The sequence below is a fragment of the Acomys minous genome (genome assembly GCF_964271855.1).
Source record: "Acomys minous genome assembly, chromosome: 15".
NCBI classification, from domain to species: domain Eukaryota; kingdom Metazoa; phylum Chordata; class Mammalia; order Rodentia; family Muridae; genus Acomys; species Acomys minous.
Genome location: NC_140497.1, coordinates 21,348,735 through 21,369,551, shown reverse-complemented (window position 1 = coordinate 21,369,551; position 20,817 = coordinate 21,348,735). Strand labels below are relative to the sequence as shown.

At 47.9% G+C, this 20,817-nt stretch overlaps 2 protein-coding genes and 1 long non-coding RNA gene across 4 annotated transcripts in view; 2 read left to right on the top strand and 1 right to left on the bottom strand.

Annotated features, from left to right (window-relative positions):
• LOC311585293 overlaps nucleotides 1–20,817 on the top strand; it is a 507,115-nt gene that overhangs the window by 197,168 nt on the left and 289,130 nt on the right. The gene's annotated exons all lie outside the window — the stretch shown is intronic.
• Nucleotides 11,259–19,607, bottom strand: DUSP26 (dual specificity phosphatase 26). 2 transcript variants are annotated; one of them, XM_084760352.1, is made up of 4 exons: nucleotides 19,258–19,607; nucleotides 16,987–17,286; nucleotides 14,692–14,906; nucleotides 11,259–12,133 (listed from the first exon to the last, which is right to left on the bottom strand). In XM_084760352.1, exons 2-4 carry the CDS (start codon nucleotides 17,208–17,210, stop codon nucleotides 11,934–11,936), a joined length of 639 nt encoding a protein of 212 aa, XP_084616478.1. In that variant the 5' UTR covers nucleotides 17,211–17,286; nucleotides 19,258–19,607; the 3' UTR covers nucleotides 11,259–11,933. The 2 variants fall into 2 exon arrangements, with proteins under 2 accessions (XP_084616478.1, XP_084616479.1); XM_084760353.1 differs by lacking the exon at nucleotides 19,258–19,607 and adding an exon at nucleotides 18,861–18,940.
• LOC311585288 (large ribosomal subunit protein eL29-like) overlaps nucleotides 18,921–20,817 on the top strand; it is a 52,662-nt gene continuing 50,765 nt past the window's right edge. The window contains exon 1 of the mRNA XM_084760354.1: nucleotides 18,921–18,945. Coding sequence (XP_084616480.1) covers nucleotides 18,936–18,945 — 10 coding nt within the window. The 5' untranslated portion in view covers nucleotides 18,921–18,935. The remainder of the gene's footprint in view (nucleotides 18,946–20,817) is intronic.

The following is a 20,817-nucleotide window of genomic DNA, read 5'->3' as shown; positions in this document are numbered from 1 at the left end:
AGTTCACACTTTTTTTCTTGCAGTTTTTTGTTTTGTTTTGTTTTTTGTTCTTCGAGACAGGGTTTCTCTGTGCAATCCTAGCTGTCTTGGGCTCCCAGCCTCTGTAGACCAGGCTGGCCTCCAACTCAGAGATCTGTCTGCCTCTGCCTCCTGAGTCTAGGATAGCCAAGGCTACACAGTGAAACCCTGTCTCAACAAAACAAAACAAAACAAACAAACAAACAAAAGACCACCTGATCAACATAGCAAGTTCCAGGATCTCCAAAACAAAAAACCCCAAACCAAAAACAACAACAACAAAAAGCTGGGTGTGGTGGCGCACGCCTTTAATCCCAGCACTTGGAAGGCAGAGGCAGGTGGATCGCTGTGAGTTCGAGGCCAGCCTGGTCTACCAAGTGAGTCTAGGACAGCCAAGGCTACACAGCAAAACCCTGCCTTGAAATAAATAAATAAATAAAACCAAACCGAACCAAAACAGCAACAAAAAAACCAAAAGATCATCTGCCTGCATCCTTCAGGAGATAGACCACCCTATCCTATAGCTGTAATATCTTACCCGGAAATATGAGATCCCTGATCGCTTCCCATTAGCCCACCTTTCTCGGTTTTCTGCTAATGCCATTCTACCCTGCTGTTTTTTCAGTTTGTAGTCCATGGTTTGTAGCCTTCAGTATAGCCAGGGATTTCCCCTCTGATTTGACAGACAAATCTCCAAGCAAATTCCCTGTCAGCCTGTGAAGTCAGCTGGGAGACCGTGGCTGGCACTTTGAGGTTCTTGGGTTGAAAGCTTGGAGAGAAGCCCAGCCCTGTGCCAGGGAAGCAGGGAGTGTCTCCGCAGCTCAAAGGCCAGACTGTTGTTTTGCCGACAGCAAAGGCTGGAGCCTCCAGCTTGCCTAGGTAACTTTCCTCAGAGCAGTTAATAGACACAGAGATTAAACCCAGCCCCTCCTCCCTGCCTGCTAGAGTTTATGCACAAACTAGGTCAAAGCCAGGCGAGGAGTTCACAGTCTCAGTTCACTACCTCGACAGAGTCAGACAGAGCGCCCAATCCCAGATGAGGCCATTCCTAACCTGGAGAGGATGCATCTAGGGGGTAGAAAAGAAAAAAAAAAAAAAGAAAGAAAGAAAGAAAGAAAAGAAAAGAAAAGAAAAGAAAGTACTGGGGCTGGAGAGATGGCCCAGCAGTTAAGAGCATTGTCTGCTCTTCCAGAGGACCAGTTGTCACACCTGGCAGGGGACAACTGTCTGTAGCTCCAAGAACTGGCACCGTCACACAGACATACACACAGGCTAAACACCAGTGCACATAAAAAATTTTTTTTTGTTTTATTAACCTGGAGAGGGAGCATAGTTGGCTCTTAGTCCAGGCCAGGAGAGTCCCAAGGGAGGTGTAAGGACACTGACGCTCACCACACCCCATCCTAGTGCCATAGAGAGAAGAGGTCCTCGCTTTTATTTGAATTAAGGACAAGTGTGTCCAAGACCTGTCACATAAGGAATAAGAGGAAGTGAAAGGAGGCTGAACACTCAGGCAGGACTTCATTCCATGTTCCTTTGCTAATAGGTGCCCAGCTGCCAACCCAGAAGAGGCTGGGTAGGTTCACACAGGTGAATAGTCACAAACCTCAAAAACATCACAGCTGGCAGGAGGCCAGAACGGCAAGGTCACCGTCTTTCACCTCTTCCTTTGGCTTCCTTCTCCCTTTAACTTTCCCTTTCAGATTTATGCAGGAGACAAACAGCTTTATTAAGGGTTCCTCCACAGATTTGGCAAACTTTTTTTTAAAAAACATATTTGTAAACATTATGCTTCCATTCTCAGCTGGTGGCACTTGAAAAAGACAATACAAGAAAACAGCCATCTGGAACCAACGTTAGCTCAAGATCCTTATATATCTGACCGCAAGATGTATGCTCCCATATGCTAAAACTAGCATTGGGTCTAGTCGGCAGACAAACTCCCAGGCAGGAGCTGTCTGCTGTTGCATGGGCCGTGGTATGTTGTGGTAGATACAGCTACTCTTTTTCAAGACACGCTCTTATTATTTTCCATTTCTGTGTGCGTGTAAACACACATCTGTCTGTGTTTGTGCCCGTGGAGGACAAGAGCTCTGGATACCCTGGAGCTGGGGTTACAGGAAGCTGTGATCATCCGGATGTGGGAGCTGGGGACCAAACTTGGATCCTCCGGCCAAGCAGCAAGAGCTTTTAATTGCTGCGCTGTCTCTCCAGCCCTAATATCTGTTTTCTTTTTTATATTCATGGATCCTGCAATTCAGAACAATATTTAAGCACACAGGTGTAGAGGAATTTTAATTCAAATCATGGCTGCTCTGGCAAGAGATGACATCCAAAGGCCTTTTAGGTGTGTGTGATCCAGCAGGAACACAGACACGCCGTTAATTCCAGGAGACAGTGGCAAGCAGATCTCTAAACTCTAGGCCAGCCTGGTATAGTGCAAGTTTTGGGTAAATAAAAGTTTAGGACCAGGCGTGGTGGTAGGTGCCTTAAATCCTAGCATTCAGGAGACAGCGGTTTGCAGATCTTTGGAGTTCCAGTCAGCTTTGTTCAGGCAGATTGGCTGAACTAGGGAATAAGAGGCAGTGAGGTGGTGGGGGACTTTGCTGGATAAGGCTGAAGTCCGACTTCTCCCGAACTTCCATTTTTGTGCTCGGTGTATGTTGGTGGACTCTTTTCTCAGCAAGGTCCTCACTCCATCTGATTTGGTAACACCAGATTTTGTAAGGAGTGTCACATAGCCCTCAAGGACAGACCCTTTCCTGATAAGTAACTTCTTTAAACAAGCACTATGCTGAAGAGATCCTAGCCTCCAGCAAATGACCTTTAATTGTATTTAGAAGTCATCTCCCTCACACAAAGGATAATTAAGTACTATCTTCTCTTTGTGATAGGGCCCCCAGTTACTGACAGAAGAGGTATGTAGTGTCCTTGCACCTTTAGCCCTATTGATTTTTGTTTAATTGCTTGCTTGTTTTTTTGAGACAGGGTTTCTCTGTGTAGCCTTGGCTGTCCTGGACCCACTTTGTAGACCAGGCTGGCCTCAAACTCACAGCGATCCACCTGCCTCTGCCTGGGATTAAAAGACGTGTGCCGCCACTGCCCGGCTCCTTTAGCCCTATTGAATCAGACACATTCACCCTCAAAACCCCTTCCCACTGCCCAAGGTTTAAAAATAAAGGCTGGATGCCTTGTTGGGTGTGCTCTAGAACTCTCTTACCCACCATTCCTCCACCATGACTGTCTGAGACTCCATTTGTTGTGGGGCGGGGGGAGGGAGGACTGCCACAGGACTCCTGGTCAGCAGTGCTGGCGGAATTGCCTTTGCAGCCAATGCCCTCTAGCTTGGTGCAGATCTGTGGCGAAGCACCACCAGGTGTGCCTCTCACCAGACCTGCCTGCCAGCAGGTTTCAGACATCCACCTGCTTCTGCTGTGCTTGGCACAGTGGCTCAAACAAGGAGCTGTGGCTTGTGGAGTTCCTGAGTCTCTGCAGTCTCACTCTAAAGGAGATGAGCTGTAACACTCTGGTGGAAACTCATTTCCCACCCTTCCAGGAGAGCCTGAACTGGGATCTGGTGAGTTCTCAGGTCACTAGCCTCACCCTAAAGTGCTCTAGCTGCCCCTGAGCAAGAAACAGGACCTTATGTAACTCGGGAGGCAGAGGCAGGTGGATTGATGTGAGTTCAAGGCCAGTCTGGTCTACAAAGTGTGTGATCCAGCTGGAATACAAACATGCCTTTAATCCAGGAGACAGAGGCAAACCGATCTGAGTTCAAGGCCAGCCTGGTATAGAGCAAGAATCAGATAAAGAAAAACTTGGGTCCAAGCATGATGGTACATGCCTTTAATCCCCAACCAAAGTATTGTTAGTTTGTAGAAGGAAGCACTCACGTTTCAAAGTGAGGTCTAATTGAATGGCAGAAAAGGTGATGAATCAAAGAAGAATTGACAGAATGGGATACACCCAACTCTTATGAGAAGAGAGAAAAAAGAAGCTCCTTAGGAGGTAGTTTTACAGAGAGAGGAGGCTGTTTTTACCAGGACAGTAATAGAGAGATGGGTTACAGAGAAAGAACTCAGGTGAAGACAGAACAAGCCAGAAAATGAGAAGAAGCCAGAAGATTAGAGCAGATTGCTGAGTTAGTTTGAGGCCAAGCAGAACAATTCTGGGCCAAGGGAGAAACCAGTTTAGTCAGCTGGGAGAGGAGTTGGAGCCAGAACAGCTGAGTTGAACCAGCCAGCCCAGAGCTCAGAAAGAACAAGTAAGGGTGAGCTCATTAAGCAGTAAGTCTGAGAGGCTAAATATTCCAGGCCTAGGTTAGCAGAAGGAGGCATTAAGCCTCCCAGACAACAATTGAAACAGGAGAATAAAAGTTACTTTCACAAGTTCAAGGCCAGGCTGGTCTACAAAGTGAGTTCAGGACAGCCAGGGCTATACAGAGAGACCCTGTTTTGAAAAACCAAAAAAAAAAAAAAAAAAAAAAAAAAAAAAAAGATACTTTTACAGGTGAGTTTTACAGAGACAGGTGGAAGAGAGAACAAGATAAACAGATAAAGACAAAAAGAGCCAGAAGATTAGGACAGATTGCTAGAATTAGTTTGAGACTATAGAGCTGGAGAGATGGCTCACCATTAAAGGCTAGGCTCACAACCAAAAATATAAGTGACTAAGCAGAACAATTGAGTCAGAAGCTGAGAGAAGCCAGTTTGAATCAGTCAACTAGGAGGTGGGTTTGAGCCAGAACAGCTGAGTTGAACCACCTAGCCGTAGTTCAGAAAGAGCTATAAAGGGTGAGTTTATTCAGCAGAGGCTGAAAACATTCTAGGTCTACATTAGATTGTATGGCGGCTAGAAGCTTCCAGGACTAGGCCTAGGTTAGTGAATGAAGACAGTAAGCCTTTTAGATGAAAATCCGGCAAATAAAAGTTACTTTAACATAAGTGTCATATAGCTATTGGCCTCTTCCTTATTTGCATTCATCTATAAAGTGATTTTTGAAGACAGATATGCAGAGACGCTAAGCCAATGGTTTTGTTTTCTCTGGTCGTGCTAGGGATTGAAGCCAGGAATTGGCACCTGTGAGGCAAGTGTGTTATCAGGAAGATGTACCCCCAACCCTGAGCCGTAGTATTTCAAATAGCTTTTTCTGGGAGAACTGGTAATTGTGATTCAAAGAAATAGTTTTTGTCTTATACATGCAGGTTTTGGTTTGATCTTTTTATTATAAGAGATTGAAAACTCATTTGTGTGCTAAAGGCACACACTGCCACTGAAGTATATCAGCCCTTGCCATTTATTTTCAAACACGGCAGTCTGTGCTAAAGATAAACTTGCAAACTAGCAATCCTATGCAGCCCTTCACTTTAGAAACAGAGGCAGGTGGATCTCTGTGAGTTCGAGGCCAGCCTGGTGTACAAAGTCAGTCCAGGACAGCCAAGGCTACACAGAGAAACCCTGTCTCATAAAACCAAAACCAAAACCAAAACCAAAACAAAGCACAAACCAAAACACAATATCAAAAAACCCAAAAAAGACTATTCTTATGCCTTTTTATAGTCACACACACTCACATTTTTTAAAAAAGCCTTGTGTGTTATTCCAATATTTAGGGAGATGATGGCAAGAGAATCAGTTCTTTTTTTTTTTTTTTTTTTTTTTTGAGACAGGGTTTCTCTGTGTAGCCTTGGCTGCCTAGACTCCCTTTGTAGACCAGGCTGGCCTTGAACTCACAGCGATCCGCCTGCCTCTGCCTCCCGAGTGCTGGGATTACAGGCATGCGCCACCACGCCCGGCCTGAGGATCAGGAGTTCAAAGCCAACCTTGGCTACATTAAGGAAAAGGTTGTCCCTTCTCTCTTGGGTTTCTTTCCCTTGGGTTGGAACACAGGGCATGTGACTGGCAAGGATCCATTGCAACAAACCAACAAACAAAACCAAGAGGGAAGTGACTGAGGGCACAGACAAGGAACAAGAGATCTGCTTCTCCAGGTAGCGTCATGAAGCAAAGGCACCTCCGTGCCCTGCACCCTCCACCGCCTTTGCAATATTTATGAGACAATAATAAAGCACACTCTTTGAGCTCCATAATAATTCCATGTGCCTGTGCTACAGTAACTGGATCGCTTAGTTATTGCTAATTAGCAAGTGACTGCAAAAGCCCAGTGGCTTAAAACAAATATGTGAGGCTAGTGAGGTGGATCAGTGAGGAAGGCTGCTGGTGGATGAGCCCAAGGACCTGAATTGGACCCCTGGGACCCACAAGGTGGAAGGAAAGAATTGACTCCATTGTCTCTCTTCTCACCTCCTGGCCCCATCCACAACACAATATCTGTCTGTCTCTCTGTCTGTCTATATGCTGTGGTGCCACCTGCTTAATCCTTTAATTGAGGCTGTGATGACATCGTAAGACCCTGTCTCAAAAAGGAGTAAATAAATAATTACTTGCTATCTCATTATTTCCATGGGTCTTCTGCAGAGCATGTCTCTGTGACAGCCGCAGGATCTCTCAGGAGGTGGCTGCCAGCATTGTGGTCACCGCAACAGACTATTCTCAAGGGCACTGTCAGGCTGTTGTCAGAGCCATACCTAGCTCCTAACCATGTGGCTTTTCCACAGGTGTTTATGGCATGGTACTGAATTCCCTCAGGAAATTTGACCCCAAAACCAGAGTTTTTTTTGTTGTTGTTTTTGTTGTTGTTTTGGGTTTTGTTTTTCGAGACAGGGTTTCTCTGTGCAGCCTTGGCTATCTTGGACTTGCTTTGTAGGCCAGCCTACTGGACTCGAACTCACAATGATCCACCTGCCTTTGCCTCCCGAGTGCTGGGATTAAAGGTGTGTGCCACCACTCCTGGCTTGTTTGTCTGTTTTTGAGACACAGTTTTTCTGTGCAGCATTGGCTGTCCTAGAGCTCACCATTTAGACTAGGCTGGCCTCTAACTCAGAGATCCTCCTGTGTCTAACTCCTGAGTGCTGGGATTATAGACATGCATCACTTTACCTGGTTTACAACCTTCTGTTTTGTTATTGCTGTTGAGACAGAGTTTCTCTATGCAGCCCTGGTTGTCCTCAAACTCACTATGCAGACTAGGCTGTCTCAAACTCACTGAGCCAAATGGATGATCTTAAGGAGTAAAGCAAAGTGCCAAGTAAAGTGTAAAAAAGTCTAGTGTGAGGAACTCGGCAAAGGGGAGAGTACAGCAGGAGAGCAGGAACTCGGCAAAGGGGAGAGTACAGCAGGAGAGCAGGTGTTCTCCGGTCTCTCCAAGGGACAGTAGTGCTGCATACAGCGGTCACATGCAAAGTGGGCTTATCTTCTTCAACAGTTTAACAGAAATCGGAAGGCTAAATGTTGTGAAATTTTAGAGTTACTGAAGACTAGGGCACTAAATAAAACACCTCCAGTTGTTGGGCTATGTGCTCGCTCTCCAGTTCTTCTCTTTTCGACCTTTGCCTGGTAAATTGTTTGTTTGTTTGTTTGTCTTTCAAGACAGGGTTTTTCTGTGTAGCCTTGGTTTTCCTGGACTTGCTTTGTAGACCAGGCTAGCCTCAAACTCACAGTGCTCCACCTGCCTCTGCCTCCCCAGTGCTGGGATTAAAGGTGTGTGCCACCATGTCCCGTTGGTTTTTCTTTTTGAGACAATGTCTGTCCATGTAGCACAAACTTCCTTTAACTCAAGATCTTTCTGCCTCAGCCTTCAAAATACTGGTATATGTATGCATGGTTGGCTTACTAGTTTTCTTCCTTGATAGTTTCATACCTATGTATACTACATTCTGGTTATTTTCACTCATAGCCTGTGAACTCCCATTCCTCCTTAGAGTCTCTTTCTCATATTGGTGTCTTTCTGTTTGTCACCTACTGACCCACCCATTGGAGCCTTGTGTGCTCACTCATGGGTACATAAGTGAAACCAGTGATTTTATCTACCCCAGAATCCAGCAGCACCCAAAAGTTAAGAAAAGCAGGGTATGGTTCTAGCATTTTGTAACCCCTTTCCTGATCTTCTGGCTTTTGTGTTCTTTCTCCCCACTCTTCCTCAATGTTCTCTGACCTTAGAAGTGTTGATATAGGCACCTTGTTTGGGGATGACCACTAAACTGTCACTTCTTCTCAGTTCCTTGAACATCCGTGTGTTCATTGCAAAGAGAAGCTAGCTGAAGACTGTGTGTAGCATTTGCCTATGGGTATAAATACACATATTTAGAAGGTAATTTGACATCATGTCTCTAGCTAAACAGCTGTGGTAAGTTCTTTCCTAGGGCTAGCACACAGAGGCACACAGATTTTTTAGATTTAGATTGTGCATATGAAGAAACACATAGCATTTGTCTTTCCTGGTCTGGCTTACTTCATTTAGGATGTTGGTCTCCAGCTCCATTCACTTTCCAACAAATGTTACAACTACACTTTTCTCTATGGCTGAAATTTTTCTATTGTGTATGTGTACCAGTGTTGACATTTTTCAATGTGGACTATTTATGAGGAAAAGTCTTCATGGTGAGTCAAAAAGCTTATATTAATTTCCTGTCAACACTGTAAAGGTACTACCACTTTGATGGATTATCTTGCACCCATGGATTATTTTACTGCTACGTGAGTCTCATGTCTGACAGGTCTCATTGGATCTCTTTCTAGCAGGGGCCCATGGGTGCAGCAATGTGCAGTCCTCTGGGAGCCAGCATAATTGTAAGGTAGCTTACCCATCTTGGTCCAGATGCATCTGCCTCCTTGGGCTCCCAAGCAGCAGTTTACTCTGAGCTGTGCTGCCTGTGGCACCTCCCAGCTGGGATTAGTTACAAGGGTGAAGAACTGGGCAACATTCCTCCCTCCCCTTCCCCAGAGACCGCCAAGTCTCCTAGGCCTGCTTCAAGGGCTGAGTCAATACTGCAGAGGAGGCTGGAGAGAAAGAAAGAGAGAGGAAAAGAGAGAGAGAGAGAGAGAGAGAGAGAGAGAGAGAGAGAGAGAGAGAGAGAGAGAAATGGAGAGAGAGAGAAATGGAGAGAGAAACAGAGATAGAGTTGTGGAGAATTGTGGCGTTCAGTCAGCTGGTGGTACAGGCTGCTGTATCTAGCACAGTTTTTGTAGGTAGGAGCCAGTTCACCTATGACAGGTGTCACATAACGGGTTTGGAGGACAGGTCTGTGTGATGATCAGGCTGTGGGCTCCTGTTTTTCTTTTTTCTTCTAAGCCAGGGTTTCTCTGTGTACCCTTGGCTGTCCTGTACTCACTTTGTAGATCAGACTGGCTTTGAACTCACAGAGGTGCTCCTGCCTCTGCCTCCCTGAGTGCTGGGATTACATGTGTGTGCCATGTTGTCCGGCTCATAAGAGAGTCTTATGAGGAATTATTTAGACCAGATTGGCCTGTGGACATGTCGTGGGGCTGGAGTGAGTACCTTTTAATTGATAGGGAGGTCCAGTCTATTATGAGGGGCACTATTTGTCTTCTTCTTCCTCCTCTTCCTCCTCCTCTTCTTTCTCTTCTTCATCTTCATCTGTGGTGCTGGGAATTGAATATAGGCCCCCTTGCAAAAAATATTTAGGCAAGTATTCTACTATTAAGCCGTATCCCAATTTCTTAATTTATCTTTAATTATATTTTTGACACTTCCCCCCCAAGACCAGATGGCATCAAATTCACAGTGATCCTCCTGCCTCTGCCTCCCAAGTGGTGGAGCATGCCTATAATCCCAGCACTCAGGAGGCAGAGGCAGGCGGATCACTGTGAGTTGAGTTCGAGGCCAGCTGGGATTAAAGACGTGTGCCACTACTGACACCTTTTTTTTTTAGTTGTCTGTGACAAGTTCTATGTAATGAAGTCCTGTCTCCCGTGGCCCTGTCTCCACTCCCCACGTGCTGGGATTACACATGTGTGCCACCACTTTTCGCTTCGGCTAGAATAAGCATTGCTGATAAAAGCTTCCCTCTGTCCCTTTGCTAACGTGACCTCAGAGGAGACCACATTTTGAGTCCCCATCTGATGAGTCCCTGCTTTCCCCCTATCTCAGAAGTTCCCCCAGACATTCAGGATCTGTGAACTCAGAGATGAAATTTTTGCTTCCTACAAGTATGGGGGGAACGCCAGAATTGGCCAGGCGTTTAGGGTAAGTGGAACTAAGACAGATGCAGGCGATTGAGAACAAACAGCTGCTGTTCTGACAGTAGCAGGTGAACCCTGTGAGCTAGACTTACGTCAGAGAAGGGGTAAGTGTGAATAAAGGAGGGAGGTAGAGCTCACGGCCTTTTAGGTGTTAAGTATGGGTCTTTCCTAGTAAATGACCACAACTGCCCCCGCAGCGGTAGCCACAACTGCTGCTGGTATACAGGACCTAGAGGTGGTGAAGTGCTGTGGGATGTCACGCTTCCCAGACAGCCAAGGTGTTCGAGCAAATGCTTGAGACCGCGTGGAAAAGGCGAGGCGTTTGTGCCCCTTGAACAGCAGAAAAGCAATCTCTGAAGGCGCCTCCCAAACCTAGAATCCTATGGTATGGAGTGGGATACACACATATAAGTGACGTATGTGTGTGCCCACGTACGTGCTCTTGCACGTGTGTGCTGTGTGTGCTAGAGAAGACACGCTTGTGGGACTCAGATCCTTCTTTATGGGAGTCCTGGTCTCAACTCAGATCATTAAGCTTGATGGCAACCTCCTTTACCGGGTGACTATCTTGCTGCCCGCCCCCCCTCCCCTGCCCGCCTGCCCCGCCCCCCCGCCCTACCCTGCCCCTCACCCTGTGCACCCCCCCCCCATTTTACTTGCACTTCTGTCTATCCTCTGTTCCCATTCCGAAAGATAATATCAACATAAACAAGAGCACAAGTTTTACTTTCTGCAAGAGTTGTGGTGGCCGCCTGGCAGTTAAGATAACAAACATGCCGTTCTTCCTTGCTGTCTGTATTACTAAGGTTACTCTCCTCCGAGGAAAACCTGGAAGGATTAGAAAAGGAAGCAAGTGTCCTTTAATATTTTGGCACCTAAAGTAGGACACACAGGGCTGATCTTCATTTGAGATTAATATTCTGTTGTCTCATGAGCCTGAGGGGACAGAGAGACCTTTCCTTGGGATATTTAAAAATCTCTCTTCCAGACAGCATCGCCAAGTGTCTGTAGACCGCAAGTTTTTGGTCCTCTGCTGCCTCCTTGTGGAAAAGTTAGAAACAACAGCTCAAGATTTCATAAGTGCTGGAGCCTGGGGTACCCGGAAACCAGAAGTCAAACTGTCAATGATACCAAGACACTTTCCTTTTTTTTTTTTAAACCTCTTTATTTTTTACTCCAGACACATGGTTTTCAGTGAAAATATGACCACCTAAAGACTCCCAGTCATTCACCGGTGTCACTCCTTTGAGCTTGAGCAGCTCCTCTTGGGTGTCATGTCAGTCCTCAAACACACCCTCTTCCTGGAGTTGCACAGGAAGTCTGTATGTTTCTCCTCAGGCTTTGTGGCTTTCACACCACCCCATCACTGGCTCTATGCTGTTTTCTGCAGCCTGGACACCTCCCTTCACATCGGTGCTGCTGCATCCCTGACACGCCCCCACTGCTCTGACATCGCACATCACTGGTCCTTTTGTTTGGGAAGTGAGAGAGGAACACTTGAACACAATGAGCGGAAGGGATTCTGAGCCACTGGGCACACCCTGCTGGAATCTGGTGCTGTCTTAATCATAGAGCCATCTTCTACTTACAGGTCAACTGCTTCCTTCCCGGGTCAGCACCCCCCACCTACCACACTGCCCATCGTGGCTCTCCCTCCCCATCCACATAGAGCCACAGTGGCCTTGGGGCCCTTCACTCTCTTGCCACTGGGGGAGGATGGGTTGTCTGGCCTTTCTACTACTTGCCACCTGGGTTTCCTCTTCCCAGTTGGGCACTAGGAAACGACCCAGGGACCTGGCCTGATTGCCTTCCCCTCACGCCTCCAGACCCTGCCGCAGCCTCCGGTCCAGGGCTAGGAGCTGCCTCAAGAAGCCCCGGTTGGGGATGATGCCTCTGTGATCCTTGACTTTCTTGATGGCCTCCACAAGGGTGAAGTGGTGATACAGCATGAGGTAGGCCAGCACCAGGGTGGCAGACCTGCTCACCCCCACAGCACAGTGCACCAGGATCTTCCCTGCGGAGAAGCAGACACACATATCTGAGAGACTGCTGTCTGTGTGGCGGCCTGGAGGAGGCCAGGGAGATGTCAGCGGGGCCAAAGGAACAGAAGAAGGCAAACCGAGGTACATGGGGGATAGATTTGGATGAGGATGGGTGGTGCTAAGAGTGTATGTACATCCTGGGCTGGTGAGAGGGCTCAGTGGGTAAAGGCATTTTCCACACAAGCCTGAGGACCTGACTTCCAACTCCCGAGCCCATGGAAAGGTAGGAGAGACCTGAGTTCACACACACACACACACACACACACACACACACACACACACACACACACGTGCACAGTGTGCATGTGCATACATACTCAGTAGGAGAACATGTGATTAGGATAAGCAAGACCCTGGGTTCGATCCGCAGCACTTTAACAAATAATGAAGGTCCCTGGCAAAGGGGAGAGGCCTGAGTAGAATAGACTGGAGAGGGTATTCTGAAACTTGGTGTTCACGAGCCTGAGCAGAGCTCAAGGGTAGAGTGTCATTCCTCGTGTAAATTGGAGCTTTGAACAGAGCAGGGACTCAGCTGACACTGGCTGAACGCATCAACTGGACTCCTGCTATGTTGAACCTCTCTTAGGTCTCTCAGGTCTCCCTCACTCTTCTTTTGTGTGTATGTATGGTGGATGTATGTGTTCATGTGTGTGTTTGCATGTGTGTATGTGTTTGCATAAGTGTGTAAGCATACAGGTGTAAGCGTGCACATGGAGGCCAGAAGTTGATGATAAGTGTCTTCCTTATTTGTTCTTTGCCTTTTTGTTTGTGTGTGTGTGTGTGTGTGTGTGTGTGTGATAGGGTCTCCTCACTGAACCTGGAATTTGCAGAATAGGCTAGACAGGCTGGCAAGCCCTGGGAGCTTTCTGTCTTTGCCCCTTCTTTGCTAGGAGATGGTGCACACACCATGCGCACGCGCGCGCGCACACACACACACACACACACACACATACACAGAGTACATACACCACACCCACACACTCTCATGCACAAACACACATGCCACACACATATACTACACATACCACACATACACACATACCACACACGCACCACACATGCACAACATCCACATAAACACACATACCACACACACACATGTGCATATGCATACTCAGTAGAACATGTGCTTAGGATGAACAAGACCCTGGTTCCATTCTCAGCATTTCAAAACCAACAATGACGGTCCCCGGCAAGTTCTTTACTGATTGCTCCATCCCCCCAGCCCCTCCTTAGCTCTTCTTTGGTTGCTTGATCTTTTGGTATTTGAGACTGATTCTTGCCATGTTGCCTAGACTGAGCTCAAGCTCGCCTTCAAACAGGGCTCCTGCCTTAAGCCTTGGAGTAGCTGGGACTCTGGGCACATGCCATTGCACCATGCTTTCCCGTGCTTCAATCTTGCTGTTTCTTGCAACCATTGACTATATTTTTAAAGTCTACATATATGGTTGTTTCTTGGTATTCAGAGTGGATTGATTCCAGGACAACATCCTCATTACCAACTCCCCTGGATGCTCAATTCCCACATATAAAATAACCTAGTATTTGCATAAGACCTACACACAGCCTTATATACTTTCCATCATCTCTAGAGTACTTATGTCCAGTAGCGAAATGTAAATGCTTTGTAAATAGGTGGTTTACTATACTATCCATGGAGGAATGAAAAGAAACAAAGGAGTCAAAACACATTCTGTATGTATTTCTGCCCCCAGATATTTTCAGTCTGTGGTTATTTGAATCCACTGATACAGACAGAGCTCAGCAACACAGAGGGCCAACTGTACTTTTTCCTGAATCACTAAAGCATTTTAAACCCATGTTGAAGCCTTAAAAAGAAAAGACATTTATTTATTTATTTATGTATTATGTATACAGTGTTCTGCCTGCATGTAACACCTGCAGGTCAGAAGAGGGCACCGGATTTCATTGTAGATGGTTGTGAGCCATCATGTGGTTGCTAGGAATTGAACTCAGAGCAGGCAGTGCTCTTAGCCTCTGAGCCACCTCTCCGGCCCTAAGTTTTTTTTTTTTTATTAATGACAGAAATTATGGAAATATGTAAAGATGCATAAAAGCTATGATACTCATAACCTCAGTATCCAGGAGCAGCTTGCCACCCTAAAGGATGCCCAGACTATCTTTTTTGTTTGTTTGTTTTTAATTAAAACTTTTAATTTTATATACATTGCTGTTTTGCCTGCAAGTACGCCTGTGTTAGAATGTCAGATTCCCTGGAACTGGAGGTACAGACAGTTATGAGCTGCCATGCAGGTGCTGGGAATCGAACCCAGATCCTTTGGAAGAACAGCCAGTAGTGTTCTTAAGCACTGAGCCATCTCTCAAGCACCATCCCACTCATCTTTTAATATAGTACCTTGAAAAAGATGATTGACAGGACCTTTTTCTTTCCCTAGCTCTGGGTACTATGCGTTCTGTCTTACTGCTGAATTCTTGCTCCATCCTTGACCCCTGGGGCTTCTGAAAGCCTCACCAATTGTTCTTTCACTGTTTCTGCTTTCTCTCCTACCTCCTGGCTGGCTCAGTGCCCGATGGATGAAGTCCGCAGCCGTTTGAAAATGGATGCTCATGTCAAAGGCTGGTGAGTCATGGGCCTCGACACCCAGGTAGCGGATGCCCAGTCCACTGTAGGCCTCAGGGGTGCCTCGCCACCTGCTGTGTGAGGCGTTGAGGACATGGGTGATGCCCAGGCGACGAAGCTCACGGCGGTTGTTGGCCATGTCCCTGTGTTAAAGAGAAGTTAGAAAGGGAAAAGCCGAGGTGCCAGGAAATCTTTGCTGTCATTGGCTGCACTTACTAGCACTGTGGAAGACAGGAAGATAGGCAGTGACTTGGGGTTTCATCCCTTGAGCTGTATTTGAGATGATTGGAAATGGCTGGGTTAGGGAAGATATGTCAAAGGGGATGGGGGTAAAGACGACTGTAATTAAACATTGGGAGTGTGCCAAGAAGTGGAATTTTCCTTTGTCTGTAGGGCTCTAGAGGGCAGAACTAGGATCAAAGGATCCAGGAGCCGGAAAACCAGTTTTGATTTCATGTGAGGATGTGCACGTTAAGAGAGAACTCTAGCTTAAAAGAGGCTAGAGCGCTTCAAGAAAGAGTGTCTTTTCTGGACCAGGGTGTTCAGGCAGAGAAAAGTCTTTGCTGGACAGACCTGGGGATAACGTGGAGGGATTTATGCATAGAGAGAAGTCCACAGTAGACAAACCTGGGGTACCATGGAGGGATGTGTGTGTCAGGGGATCTGGCAGGCTTGCTCACATTTAATGCCTTTGCTGTGGCTATAATTTTATGGTATGTGCTTAGCTTGTGCAGTAGCCTGGCTTCAAGCTCTTCGGAACTAATTAATGAATGCAGGGGCTGGAGAGATGTCCCAGTGGTTAAGAGCACTGGCTGATCTTCCAGAGGTCATGAGTTCAATTCCCAGAGTCCACATAGCAGCTCACAATTGTCTATAGCAGATAGCCCCATGGGATCCAATGCCCTTCTCTGGTGTGCAGACAGACTTAGAGATAGAACATTCATACACATAAAGTACACACATAAATGAATGAATAAATCTCTGATAACCTGTAGATCATATGGGTCTGATATACATTCCCCAAGCCTTTATTGCTTTATATTCTCCTGGAAACCTCTTCTGTCTGCTAGTTGCTCTAGGGTTTTTGTTTACTTTAATCTGTTGTTACCTTCATTCATTTGGCCCATTCCCTAGCAGCTTAGTGGTGGATACTCCTTAAGCAAGATGGCAGATACGAGCCCAGACATGTCATCTAGTGAAAACTCCCTGCCTAGAAAGGCCACTGGAGCTGAGCCATAAACTTCTTCCCCTAGCCTGTGTGACCTTGGTCCAGTCACAAATTCCCAGAGCTCCCGTTCCCTCGTCTGTAACCCAGGGAGAGTGACCCTCTACTTCACAATGCTGTTGTGAAGATTAAGAGTGAAAATACAGCCTGGCGTGGTGGCACATGCCTTTAATCCCAGCACTTGGGAGGCAGAGGCAGGCGGATCGCTGTGAGTTTGAGGCCAACCTGGTCTACAAAGCAAGTCCAGGACAAGGCTACACAGAGAAACCCTGTCTTGAAAAACGAAACAAAACAAAACAGTGAAAATACAGCCAGGTGTGGTGGTGTATGCCTTTAATCACAACACTTGGGAGGCAGAGGCAGGGGGATTGCTGTGAGTTCAAGGCCAGCCTGGTCTACAAAGTGAGTCCAGGACAGCCAGGGCTACACAGAGAAGCCATGTCTCAAAAAAGAAAGAAAGAAAGAAAAAAAAGAGTGAAAATACATGTGAAAACAAAACAACAACAACAATAACAACAACAACAACAACAACAAAAACAAACCAACCCATCTCACATACTGGAGACAAGAAGGGAACAATTTCCATTTGATGGTTCTCTTTTCATGCTCCTTAACTATGGTGGCTTTGTGTGGTCTCCCCTTCAGCTTTCTGCCGACTGTTTCTGTCTTAGTGACTACGTTTCCCAAAGCCATGGCACGAGAGCTGGAGGGTCCAAACCATGCACTTGGCTAGTCGTGTTGGCACATCAGAGGAGACCTTACATAAATGAGGAACACTGTTCCCTAAATAGAGTTTATTTGTCCAGAGCTGAGCATTTTGGTAACTCCCTCCAAATCCCTCCCACCTGCAAGCTTCTACTGTTTGTCCGTGTATCTACCCCCTTCAATCTCCAACCTGGTAAGTCAGGGTCTGCCTGCCACCCATTACACTCACGGTGTGAACACCGTGTACACACATGCACATACTCAGGCATAGACCCCAGCCACCCATTACGTACTGGTCTCCGAGGTAGAGGCCTGGCCAGACCTCGTCGGCATGGTTACAGGCTGTCTTGCCCGTGTAGAGGAGCCTCTCCAATTCAAAGACGTTGAGAAAGGGATGGTGGACAGCGGCCATGTCCTCCAGACTCCCTCGAGTACGAACAGGGGACCTTGAGCTGCTGCTGCGGGAAAAGCGGGCCATAAAAGTCATGGAGGCCCAGAGCCAGTTGCCGGGGCACATCTTCAAGGTGGCAGGAACTGCGGCCAGCTGTGAGAGGTGGCTTCAGTGATGGTGGCCTCAGTCACCCACCAGGTAGCTGTTGTTGGAAGCAAAAGGGTGTCAGACACAGTTGAGTGAGTCCAGAGTCCCTGTTTCCTTCTCACAGGGCTTGGGCCCTAGGGGGTAGGTTCTTAGCTGAGAAAAGGCAAGGCTAGCCCAGGAGCTCAATTGCCTCTCTTCTCAAGCCGCTTGTGGGCCCCTCCACTAAGCTGTCTCTGCCACACACAAGGAGGTGGGAGTCACATGTCCTTGTTTACGGGAAGAAGGAGCTGCCCAGCTGCTGGGTTTCTCCTCCGTGGTCGCCCCACCCCCCACTGCCAGCAAACACAGAAGCGCGCACAAGACATAGACACACTGGACACTTTGGTGCGTCTACACGCCGCCCGGGACGCTTGCCAGGCCAGATCTGGATCTCATCTGGCTGGGGTTAGAGGTGGAGAGTGTAGGGAGCTGGGATGGGGATGAAAAGGGGCTGGAGAGCCATCCAGAGAGAGTCGTCAGGATGATAAGAGCAGCCTGGGACCGTGACATCTGCCAGACGTGCCTCCTGGGTGCCAGAGAGATGGAGTGGCTTAACCCATGCCTGCCCTGCATGTCACAAAGGGGTTTGTCATGGGGAAGGGTATCCAGAGGGTGAGAGTGAGAAATAATAATAAGAAGAAGAAAAAATGAATTCAGGAAGATACTTCCTGAATGTAAGAGCCGAGGGTAGATGGCTTCAATCTATGCATACAAGCCAGTGAGTAGGAGGAGCCCCTCCTTTGACTAAAACCTCATCCCTAAGGAGAGGATTCTGAGTCAAAGCAGCCTTGGCGCTTTGTGTCTGTGTCTGGTGGGGGATGGGGCAGGAGTGGGGAGACGCAAGGGGAGAAAGTGGGTGGGTGGGAGGGTGGGAGGTGGGAGGGAGACGAGGATCCTGCAGGCCCAGAGGCAGCTGCAAGGTTCAGCATTGTCATCTTTGTTGCTGCTGGAATCAATTTGTCATCGTGCATAGCCCTTGGAGAAGGGTCAGCCATAAGGGGCCTAGCAGGTGTCTCTCCGAGTACCTGTGGAGAGCAGGAGTCTGGGAAGGTGGCCTGCCCCTTTAAAGCCTGCCTTTGAGGCTTGCCCTAGGACATTTGGGCAGACAGACAACTAGGGAAGACCACCCCCCCCCCCCCCAACTCTGTCTCCGCTTCCAGCTGTGGTCCTGCAGGTTTGGAAGGATGGGCTAACCTGCAGAATTCCCTCCCATTCCCTTCGCTGCCATCTGCCTTAGGGACCTCAACTGGATGTGCAGCAATAAGAAACCATCTTGGCCCATGGTCACACACTCCAGCCAGGCCTCGCTCTCCCTTCTCCTGGGGTCAAGAGACACCAGTCTCTCAGAACACATCACAAACAGGGGGGGATCAAAACTAGGAAAGGGTGAGTCCATATTCAGGAATTCGGAGACAGATAGGTTTTCAGTGTTTGTTTAGAAGAAACACAGAAATATAGCACTACAGGCGACATGACATCAGTACCACCACCACCACCACCACCACCACCACCACCACCACCACCACCACCACCACCACCATCACCAGCAGCAGCACCAACACCACCCCCCTACCACCCCTCACCACCTACCTCTCCTCCTAGGACTCAAAGATTCATCCTTTACCCACAACAACCTTTCTCAGAATAGACTCTGCTGCCTAAGCAATGATGAAAGGTAAGGAGCTGGAAAGAAAGCAGACCCCGCTGTCTTTGGGACTGTTCCTTCTGGCGTAGAGGAGCCCGGGCTCAGTTCGGAATACACCTCTGGGCCTTGTCCAATCCCATTAACCCGCCACCGCCACCGGTGGCCCTGGCCGCTGCCCCCCCCCCCCCCACCTTCCTCCGTCTGCTGTCGCGGTAGTAACAGGTTTGTGGCTGTCGCCTTAGCCCTGTGCCAACCCCAGACAGCCCGGCGCAGCGTGGAAGCGGCAATGCCCTAATGCTCTTGTCCGCTCCGATTCCTGTCCCCGCGCCCACAGGGCTCTACCTCCTTGTCGCGAGGGTCTTAGATCCTGAGGTGGCGTGTGGGCTCCAGCAGTCCGGTGCCCATGGCTCCTTCGCGGCCCCCGCCGCTGCGCCGCCGCCGCCCTGGCGCGCAGGTGGATCGCAGCTATTTTTAAGCCATGACACGTACATCGAAGCAGGTTCCTATCGGTGTGAGCACTGGTGACACCCAGGGACACCGTCTCAGGCAGCGGTGGGAGCCGCCACACCGCAGCGGCACAGCCCGCCCCTGTTTACAGCCCCGAGCAGGCCTGCAGCCCCGCCTCGCGTGCACAGCAGGGCTGCTGCCCCGGAGGCCAATGGCAAAGCCTTGTGCAAGCCTTCCCAGGCAGGGTCTTTACACTGTCCTCTCTTCCCAGACAGAATTAATGAATTACAGACTTCGTGCTCCACTCATTTCTATACTCTGGAGAACCATCCTCAGCAACCTTTACTATAAATAGCGTTTACCATATGCTAAGCGCTTCACCTGTCTGAAGGAGTTTTATACTCATCAGAGATGTAGGCAGGCATCTTCATCTGCATTTTTTGAAAGGAAGAGAGGCTAAGCCCAGGTCACGAGCTAGGTATTGGTAGAGCAGATTTTAGTGAGACTCTGAAGTTCAAGCCATGACCTGTCTTAACCCTGCTTCCTACACAAGGAGTATGGACGTTGGGGTTCATTCAGAAAGCCATTTTGCTGGGCGTGGTGGCACACGCCTTTAATCCCAGCACTCGAAAGGCAGAGGCAGGCGGATTGCTGTGAGTTCGAGGCTAGCGTGGTCAAAAAGCAAGGACAACCAAGGCTACATAGAGAAACCCTGTCTCGAAAAACCAACCAACCAACCAGCCAAACAACAACAACAAAAAAAACCCCAGAAAGCCATTTCTGTATATTTAGTACTTCAAGGACTCCATTTATTCCGGAAGAAATAATCTTTATTTCTTTTTCACACACTGTCTTTTAGTGATATTTACTGTCACCTGCTTCTTTATTGTCAGTGCCAAGCTTTTTAGCATTCTGAGTCAAGGTCGGTTTTCTCTCTCTCTCTCTTCCTCTTTTTTTCCCCTGTTTTTTGTTTGTTTTTTGAGACAGGGTTTCTTTTGTAGTCCTGGCTGTACTGGACTCCCTTTGTAGACCAGGCTCACCTTTGCTTCTGGAGTGTTGAGTTTAAAAGTGCCTGGCTGGTGCTGCCTTTCTTAAGTGCCTTCCTCACTGGGTTCCTATTGCTGTGAGGAAGCACCAGGACCAAAAAGCAATTTGGAGAGGAAAGGATTGGTTCTGCTTTCGTTTGCACAGCACTGCTCATCATTGAAGAAAGATCTCAAACAGGGCAGGAACCTGGAGGGAGGGGTTGATGCAGAGGTCATGGAGGGGTGCTGCTTACTGGCTTGCTCATCATGGCTTGTTCAGCAGGCTTTCTTATAGAAGCCAGGACTAATTAAGAAAATGTTCTACATGGTATTTTGTTTGTTTGTTTGTTTTTTGTTTTTTTTTAGAGGTACTTTTTAAAATTGAGGTTCTCTCCTGTCAGATGATTTTAGGCTGTGTCAAGTTGACCCA

Coding starts and splice junctions, on each gene's coding strand:
- DUSP26 (XM_084760352.1), bottom strand. CDS start 17,210: ATGTGCCCCGGCAACTGGCTCTGGGCCTCCATGACTTTTATGGCCCGC. Junction 14,907..16,986: donor GGCCTCTACCTCGGAGACCA/GTACGTAATGGG, acceptor TCTTTAACACAG/GGACATGGCCAACAACCGCC. Junction 12,134..14,691: donor GGCACTGAGCCAGCCAGGAG/GTAGGAGAGAAA, acceptor GCTTCTCCGCAG/GGAAGATCCTGGTGCACTGT.